The sequence below is a fragment of the Beta vulgaris genome, chromosome 7, assembly GCF_026745355.1.
Source record: "Beta vulgaris subsp. vulgaris cultivar EL10 chromosome 7, EL10.2, whole genome shotgun sequence".
Taxonomy (NCBI): Eukaryota; Viridiplantae; Streptophyta; class Magnoliopsida; order Caryophyllales; family Amaranthaceae; genus Beta; species Beta vulgaris.
The window spans coordinates 50,231,157-50,240,431 of record NC_079208.1 but is presented as its reverse complement, the minus strand read 5'-3'; the positions used below and the strand labels follow the sequence as shown (position 1 = coordinate 50,240,431).

Here is a 9,275-nt window from a genome sequence, read left to right as displayed (position 1 = left end):
ATCTTTATTTTGCCTTTTGTCCCACATTGAAAAAATAGATAGGAAGAGTAAGGTTTATAACCATTACTCTTAGTTCCCCTTTGAGTTTAGTAGCAATGAGGCTTTTAGTGGCCTTGTGGTGATGTGTGGTTACCACACGCGCGCCGGATCAGGGTTATGGACTTTAGGGAATAAACTTAACTTAACTATTGTTTTTTGGGTAAAATATCTGTCAGCATTTAATGACCGTTTTGGGTAACTAATTAAGTTATTGTTTTCCCTAATTTCTCTCCTAATTTGCTGCCATTAACATCCCTATTTTCTCCACGTTTTTAGCCTTGATCTTATCACATTTGATTCTCCATTTTTTCCTATCTTAGACCTTTTAAAAGTAGGAGTTCAAACACTATTCAAATAAATAGTGTTCTGAGTCACAAAATGGTGAAATTCACTATTCCTTTTGAAGTCACGTGCTGCTCACATGTCCTACCTAAGTTGCATGGCACGCATCAGGCACGTGGTTGCTGGCTTCTCATTCTCGCAGCTTCTCTAATTTTCCCGCACCAATTTTTTCCGCTGTTCTTCGCTTCTCTTTCTTCTCCACTTCTAATCTCTCACACTCACAACTCCACAAATCTACAAATCTACAATCTACAATCTACAATCTACAAATCTACAATCTACAAATCTACAAATCTAAAAAATGGTGAAATTAACTACTCCTTTTGGGTTTCGATGTTTGCTGTTGAGTTTTTGGTTCTCTCGGATTTCTGGGTGTTCTCAAGCAAGACGCTGGCGGTGTGTTCGGTGTGCAGGTGAAATGGAGCTCGAATTGTGTTTAAATGGTCAGTTATACAATCGCTAATTGTTTAGTGCTGATTGTTAAACCATCTCAATTATAGTTCGATAATTTTGTTCACTATTTATGGTCTTCTGGTGGGGGGGGAGGAATTAATTTTGCATTGTTAGTTTAATTCTGTATTTCCGTATCCGTATTCCTCATAATTATTATAATTATGCTTATTATAATTATAATTATTAGAATTATTAGTTTAGATTTGTTTTTCAAATATAATCATGAATTTAATTTGCGCTGGGGAGGTGGCACAGCAGGACTTCAGTTAGCTGGTAATTGTTCCCCTTGTGTTCTAACCAGATTCTAACTAGGCAAAAAGCGAATTAGTTCCTCATTTTGAGGGTGAGGCCATACCAGGGCAAAAGGTTGTAGTACAATGCTCTCTATATTAAAATTTTTAAAAAACCATTGCCCTAGGGTTTCATCTTTCTTGCTCCACTATAAATAGCTCACTTTAGAACAAGCTGCCTCTTGGTCTGTGTCTTCTTCCTCACAGCTTGAAATTTCGTTTGAAAGTGGTAGGTCATTGCTCTGCCTTTTCTTTCTACTAGCAACATTCTATGGCTGAGCATTGCTATTGCTTCTGATTATCTAATCATCTAATCATCAAGTCAACAAACACGCAGACAAATTTGAACTTGGCTCAAGCACACAAACAAATAGAACTTGGCACAATAAATTAATGGATACTCTTGGACAAACGAAATAATGTGTATAAAATGATCAAACTTTATTAGCTAATTACAAAACTGACAAGAAACAAGCAAAATATACGCACATGTGTGTCGGTTGAATCAAACTTCCCAAGATTTGGCTTCCATAGACTCTGTTTTTTTTGGTGTTTGCCTTCTATAGACTGTGTTTTTCTTTGTAGATGATATTTGAGTTGCATAGATTGTGTTTTTCTTTGTATTCAATTTAAAGAGGGATTAAATGACAGATGCTGTTTGCATTCTGGTTATTGTTTGCTATTTCATGCTGTTCTCCTTCCCTAAGGAATTAGATTAGGAGATTCAATTATCTAATGTTTTGCGCTTTTCAAAAACAGCTTTCCCGACCTTGGAGGTGTTGATGTGGAAAATCCTCTTAGTATATGTTTTATTGGCTTGTTCAGTTATCTAAGCTTCGGGAGTTGGTGTGGAAAATCTCAGCTTTGTAACAAACTCTCTAATGCATGTTTCCCGCTTTTTAATAACATCTTTCTCGATCTTGGGGGTGTTGGTGTGGCAGATCCTCTTAGTATATGTTTTTCCTTTGCTTGGTCAGTTATCTAAGCTTGCTAACAAACCATAAGGTTGCTAACAAACTCTCTGATGCATGTTTCCTCCGTTTAAAAAACAGCCTTCTCAACCTTCGGGGGTTGGTGTGGAAAATCTCAGCTTTGTAACAAACTCTCTAATGCATGTTTCCCGCTTTTTAATAACATCTTCCGATCTTCGGGGTGTTGGTGTGGAAGATCCTCTTAGTATATGTTTTTTCTTTGCTTGGTCAGTTATCTAAGCTTGCTAACAAACCATCTGATGCATGTTTCCTCTGTTTTAAAAACAGCCTTCCCGACCTTAGGAGTGGTGGTGTGAAAAATCCTTTTAGTATAATGTCTGATTGGTCAGTCAATGATCATGTAGCCAGTATGTGGAGTGCTCTAAGTTAGAGGTCTGAAAAGTGCATGCTCTCTTGGTTTAGACAGGATGCTATAACATGGCCAATTGCTTACAGTTTTTTTTTTTTTTGTAAACTGACAGGCTTTGTTTTTAACTGTAGGGTCCTATCTGATCTCCGTATATCAGCTGTAGCTAAACTGCAAGGCAATTCCTGGTAATTGCTTGCTTCATACGTAGTATTTTCCTCCTCTTAACAAGTTGTAGTTGTGTGGTAAATATTATTTGTTCACCGTACTTTGGTGAAGCTTGTGTGCTGTTGTGGTGGTATTTTGTTGGTTTGTTGTTCTGCTTATTAGGTAGCTTCGATGCTACTTTCCATTCGTTGTTTGTTGTGCATCATTTTAATATTAGTACCTTGGAATTAGAATCTCAGTCTTAGAGAGATATCAGAAGTAGTTGTTTTTGCTACCTTAGGACATATGGTAGAACCTTATTTCCCAGATTAGTCACAATTGACTCTTAACATGTGATTTCGTCAGGATGTAGGAAGAGTTTAGAATGTAACGCTGTGCCTTTTCTGGTATGGTTGCTGTGCGTGAACGCCATCTGTCGTAAATTCCATTGTTTTGTCTTAACAGGTTTTAAGCATGTCGCTCAGTTCAATGCGCATCCCATTCCAGCCTCTGCTAAAGCAGATTACTGAATGCCTGAGCTTCCAGGTCCCTGCCTATGGTGTTCTAGACTCATCTAAGAACAACGCTTGTTGTAGCTGTGAGGCCGGAATGTGCCCGATTCTTTATGTGTATGTTGGTGGTGAGGCTACTACCTTAGATGAATCGTGCGACAGAGCTGCTGAGAAAGCTTGCATGACCTATTAGTAAATATGGTGTCCATGTTGAGGACTTCACAGCTGGGAAAAGCGCATGTTTGATAGATGTGGCCACTTTATAGACTTAAGAGGGTTGAACTAGAAGGTGTTGAGAAAGGGTTCCCTTCAGGGATGCCATTAGAAGTTGAACACCTAAATGCTTCCAGTTCTGTTTGGCACACTCACTTGACTACATGAGTGTCTTACCTATGGTGGTCAAGCACACTCAAGCTCTGTTAACTCCATTAGAAAGCATATGCTTTGATGGTGTTAAGCACACTTCGTGGCTGACAATTACATGCCCTCACAGTGCACATGGAACAGCATGTATCTTTGGAAATGCCTGTGCTTCGTTGGCTGAATCCAAACAAAGTGTTGCAAAGAAGGCAATCACTTTTATGATGCATACATATAACTTTTCTATAATTGATGCTAACTACCAAGCTGCTGACTACGCATCTATTCTGTGTGCTCTTGAAAGAGAAAGCTACTTAACTACCCAAGAGCGTGTGCTAAACATCCAAGAACCTATACACCCTAGCCCTCTGGTTGTAGATCAAGATTGCTTGACTCCGCGCGGCAAACAGTTCCAGATACCTACGATGTATCACTCCTTTCCACCTAAGAAGCGTAAAGCCAGGTCATCATTCGGCAGCGTGGCAAGTACTTAGCAAAAACTCTGCAGTCCCTCTCCTTTGTATTCCCTCTGAGCTTGAAACTGTATGAAGCGCATCAAAGATGGATGCTAGGCCTCTCAGCTGTCTATGTTGTTTGGAATTAGTTTAAATGGGTGCTTGTACTTGCTCTTTTGTATTAGGGAAAGGAACTCATGTTTTATGCTTGCCACTTTAACAGTTGCTTAGAGACATGTCTTAGTCTTTGCCACTATGTTAGTTATGGCTGCTTAAGAAGCATATGTATTTTCTTGTAATGTGTACTTTTGTCCGTGTGGCTCACATGGGTTGTATTATATTTTGCGGATTTCTATGTGAGTAATGGAATCTTATCTATAGTATTGTTCTTTTCTTCATTGCTCCTTCTGTTCTCAGTTTAAGTTGCCTACATAGTACGAAGTTTGTCTTGCTCATAATCCCAAATGAGTGTGATTAGCATTCGAAGTTGGAGTTCTTGATACGTTACGCTTTCCTATGCAGTGATCAAGTACTTTAGCATAACACGCTGTTCACCACAGCGCTTGCCGTAATCTTCACACTCTTGCCTAAAAATACAGTGACTCATTAGTTCACTTTAATCACAGTTTGCACGACTTAAAACTTACACGAACCAAATCTCTTCGTGTAATCACCCCACAGACAACGCAAGTTTCGCAAAGGCGTGGTAGATCTGATTACACTGTCCAATTTGGCACGTGCAGAAATATACTCCCAAAATCTTTTAAATCCTGCATAAAAAAAAAAACCTGATCTAGGCTAAGCAGGTTTGTAGAACCATATTCTTGTGTACATGAGAAAACCAGATTACAAGTGTTATGTTTATTTATGTGGAAATCAAACTAGCTATTCGTTATCTATCTTCGCATTGCCATACTTTAGATTTAATAATCATCCTGTTTCTCTGTAGTATTTCACAAATGCAGGCGTGCTCTTTTCCAGCTTGGCAACGATGCAGCTCTCCATCACGATGTCACCTTCACTCTAATCGACTATAGGAGCCATTACTATGGGTATTTCTACATAACTCTCTTTTAAGAATACTACTTAGAATTGTTAGCTATTTATGGTTCATGTGAATGTATGATGTAGTTGTCTATTCGATGGAAATTAGTATGCCTTGTTTCATGGTGCACTTAATTGTTTACAACGCTCTCTTCTACGAATGTTACTTAGCATGATGTAGTATGAAAATAAGTTTGCCTTGTTCCATAATGTATTTTTTTTTTCCAAGGCTTCCTTTTAAGAATGTTACTTAGAATTGTTAGCTACTTATGAGTCATGTGAATGCATGATGTAGCTGTTTATCCTATGTAAATTAGTTTGCCTTGTTCCATGATGCGCGCTATCTTTTACAATGCTCTCTTTTAAGAATGTTACTTAGAATGATATAGTTGTCTATCCAATGGAAATTAGTATGCCTTGTTCCATGATGCCTTTTTTTTTGTACACGGCTTTCTTTTAAAAATGTTACTTGCAATTGTTAGCTATTTATGGATCATGTGGAATGCATCTTGTAGTTGTCTATCCGATGGAAATTAGTAAGTCTTGTTCCATAATGCATTTGATCTAGCTTTCCAAGATGGAAGTAGATCTTATGCGCTTTGCGCGGTAGTGAGGTTGCAGTAGATTGTCCGCTCTAAGCTGATCCGCTCGAACTACCCTACAACACGTAACTCTGCCTGTCGAATGCACATAAAATCTAACCACCTTTTCTGTGTTTGACAGCCTACTTAATAAGCGTAGCATGTATGTTTAAAGGCTTATCAGATCCATCTGAACAGGTAATATGAAGGTCCCTAGAACGAATGTTACTAAACGTATGCGAGCGTTACAAGAGAATGCAACCGGTGCCAGCTCTCAAGGTTTTCTAAGTTCAAACGTTAACACTAGGCAGTATAACATAACCCGCATGTTAGCTAGCACACCTGAATGTGTGGCACTGCCCAAGCAGCCTAGAGCCAAAAGGCAGAAAAAAAAACAGAAAGTACATGGCAATTCTCCCTACCTTCTGTGTTATGAATTCTTACTTGATATATATTATATGTAGTCAACTAATAGGTATTTTCGGGTGAATCAGTTGGGGCTGCTATAAGTGTTGGCCAGGAGATGCCAACAGCAGCACTGACTTTGCCTCCAGTAGAATGCTGTTCTAAGTGCTCTGCAATTAGATTTTTTTTTGAACCGCTTGGATTTTGTTGTTCAGATGGTGAAGTTGAGATTGCATCCAATTCATTCCCATCAGAACTCATTCGACTCTTCACTTCCCAAGATGATGATGCTGTGCACTTTAGAACATATTCACGCCTTTATAATAACCTCTTTGCTTTCAGTTCTCTCGGTGGCGACTTTGATTCATGCACTCAAAAAGGCATTTACGTATTCAAGTTACATGGCCAAATCTATCACTTTATACCAAATCTGTTACCTACAAACGATAACCCAAAATTCTTACAACTATACTTCTATGATGCTCAGCATGAATCAGAAAACCGTCTGAATCTGTTCCCTGAATTGAGGGCTGATGTGATCGCTATTTTGATGGAAATCATGCAGCACAACCCATATGCTAAATTTTTCAAATCCCTTCGCGAACTTGATGTTGTGGAGGATACAGAAATACGATTAAACAAAGATCCTGTGCTTGACCAGCGCGTATATAATGCTCCAACTGCTGAAGAGGTCGCTGTAATATGGGCCGAGGATTCTGCAACCAGCGTGACTGGTGGGCCCCATATTATTGTCCATGGCAAGGCCGAACGTGAGCACAGGATCATGCACTATTATGGCTGTTATGATCCGCTGCAGTATCCCCTCCTTCGGCCCTATGGTGATTGTGGTTGGCATCACGGTCTTAAAAAAACAGGCAGTGGTGGACGTAGGCAGCGTGCGCTTGCTCAGCAAAACTTTGCTGCAGCATTAGCGACGGATGTAGATACCTTCTTAGCTGGTGAAGCTTCGGGTTAGCTTGATTACTTTGCCCCCTTTTTCTAATCAATCGTCCGAACTAGCTACTTGAATCAATAACCATTGTAATCTATTGCTTTCTTAGTTGCGGCGCAGGTTAAAACGAGTAGAACCCAGATTTCTTGCAGGGCATATTATGCATATCTTCTGCAAATGCGTCCTCGTAACTACATTCTGCGAGCGTGTCGGTTATTCCAACAATTCATTGTTGATATGTATGTGAAGCTTGAAAACACCCGTCTGGATTTTTTTAGGCACAACCAAGCAAAAATTCGGGCAGAGTTGTATCAAGGCATTTTGGATTGCTTTGAAGGTGGCGAGAATAGTGGAGCTAATATGGGTCATAGAGTTATTCTCCCGCCTACCTTCCTTGGTGGCCCCCGTGACATGAAGCGACGTTACTTAAATGCACTGACTCTGGTGCAACGATATGGCAAGCCTGATCTATTTATTACAATGACATGTAATCCAAACTGGCCAGAGATAAAGGCCTGTCTTGCTCCTGGTGAACTTGCCCAACATCGTCCAGATATTGTTGCCCGTGTTTTCCGTGCGAAGTTGCTCAAATTGAAAAAAATGCTTTTCGAGGACAGTGTTTTGGGTGAGGTTGCAGCATACACGTATGTTGTTGAATTCCAAAAACGCGGTTTGCCACATGCACACTTATTGCTTATTATGAAGCCATCTTACAAAATCAAAGAACCTGATGCATTTGACAAGTTTATAAGTGCTGAAATTCCTGATGAGAGCAACTCTCACTTGCGGAGAATAGTTTTAAGCCACATGATGCATGGCCCATGTGGAAAAGCTAACACCGAATGTCCTTGTATGAAACACAAAAGTTGCCCAGGAACATGCAAGTATGGGTATCCAAAGGCATTTAGAGAAGAAACGAGTACACATGAAAATGGTTTTCCGCTTTACAGGCGGAGAAATAGTGGCCAAAATCCTATCATCCGCAAGTTCGCCATGGACAATAGATGGGTTATCCCATATAATCCTTACCTCTCCGCTCTCTTTGATTGTCATTTAAATGTCGAAGTTTGCTCAACCATCCAAGCAGTGAAATACATATACAAGTATGTTTACAAAGGGCATGACAAAATTTCATTTGCTGTGTCAAATCAAAAAGAATCAAAACCAGTTGATGAAATTACACAATTCCAAACTGGTCGTTGGGTCTCGCCGTGTGAGGCTGCATGGAGAATTTTTTCATTTGATCTGTTTGAAATGTATCCTCCTGTGCTCCCCCTTCAAGTTCATTTGCCCAATGCACAAACAGTCCAGTTCAATCCCACGGAACAACTTGCTCGCATTGTGGCAAGTGATGCAAGGTCTCGAACATCGCTCACCGAGTTTTTCAAAGTAAATGCAGCTGAAAGCGGTGCAGCCCAGTTATTATACTCAGAGTTTCCAGAACATTATGTGTGGACTGCTTCTGCAAAAACATGGACTAAAAGAGTCCACAAAAGATTTGTTGTTGGCCGTTTAATATTTGTGGTTCCAGCAGAGGGTGAGCGCTACTTCCTACGCCTTCTTCTAGCTAATGTACGTGGACCTAAGTCATTTGATGATCTGCTGATAGGTTGTCGTACACCCGTCAAAGATAATTCCTGCAAAACCTTCTAACAATGTAGTAGGGTAAGTAGGGTCGAATCCACAGAGAGATGGTCGTTTTAATCTAGTTTTTAAGGTATAGAGAAACTAAACAAGATCAAGAATATGAATTAAAGTTATAAACTAATTAAACTATGAAAATCAAACTAAAAAGGATCTAGGGTAATGGTTCACCATGTTTATAACTATAATCTATCAAAATATCATCAATAGTTCAATCAATCAGATATCTAGAGCACAGATTAATCCTTGGTCAGGCATTAACGCTCTCAAATCAACATATGCTAGTACGGTCGCTCAACATAATCAGATTTGCTAATTGTAGGTAAGCCTCTAAAGAGTACTATCTCTCGATCTATGACTCGATATTAACAATATTTAATCACACAATTGATCAGGTTGTAAGATTAACAATAAAACACTAATCAATTAGAGAAATCAATAACTAATCAAACTACAAATAAATATCAATCAAATCATAGCATATAAACATGGATTCCCAAACCCTAGAAATAAAAACTACTCTATCATGAAATCTAAATCTACCAAGAAAAGCATAATCAAAGAAATAAAGAAGAAAAGAAACTAATAAAAATCATAGATTAATGAAGAAGAAATAAAACTAGGGTTTACAACTAGAAACGAGAGAGAAAAAGAGGAAGAGAAAACTAAAACCTAAAGATGAAAAATAACGTGAAAAGGGGGCGGAGAGAGAG

The 9,275-nt window shown here is 39.1% G+C and overlaps 1 protein-coding gene and 1 long non-coding RNA gene across 2 annotated transcripts; both read left to right on the top strand.

The window, feature by feature from the left end:
• The first annotated feature begins 633 nt into the window (after positions 1-633).
• On the top strand, positions 634-3,179 carry LOC125497330 (uncharacterized). Its single transcript, XR_008970294.1, has 3 exons — positions 634-824; positions 2,597-2,650; positions 3,075-3,179. It is a non-coding gene; the product is annotated as an uncharacterized LOC125497330 (long non-coding RNA).
• A 319-nt stretch (positions 3,180-3,498) lies between these two features.
• Positions 3,499-8,984, top strand: LOC104900381 (uncharacterized). The gene is made up of 5 exons (XM_010687795.3): positions 3,499-3,967; positions 5,704-5,759; positions 6,037-6,937; positions 7,028-8,490; positions 8,958-8,984. Exons 1-5 carry the CDS (start codon positions 3,499-3,501, stop codon positions 8,982-8,984), a joined length of 2,916 nt encoding a protein of 971 aa, XP_010686097.3.
• The last annotated feature ends 291 nt before the right edge of the window (positions 8,985-9,275 follow it).

Excerpts from the sequence above, each read along its gene's own strand:
- LOC104900381 (XM_010687795.3), top strand. The coding sequence starts at position 3,499 with ATGAGTGTCTTACCTATGGTGGTCAAGCACACTCAAGCTCTGTTAACT. Across the intron at positions 5,760-6,036 it reads TATCAGATCCATCTGAACAG|GTATTTTCGGGTGAATCAGT; the intron begins GTAATATGAAGG and ends GTCAACTAATAG. Across the intron at positions 6,938-7,027 it reads CTTAGCTGGTGAAGCTTCGG|TTGCGGCGCAGGTTAAAACG; the intron begins GTTAGCTTGATT and ends TTGCTTTCTTAG.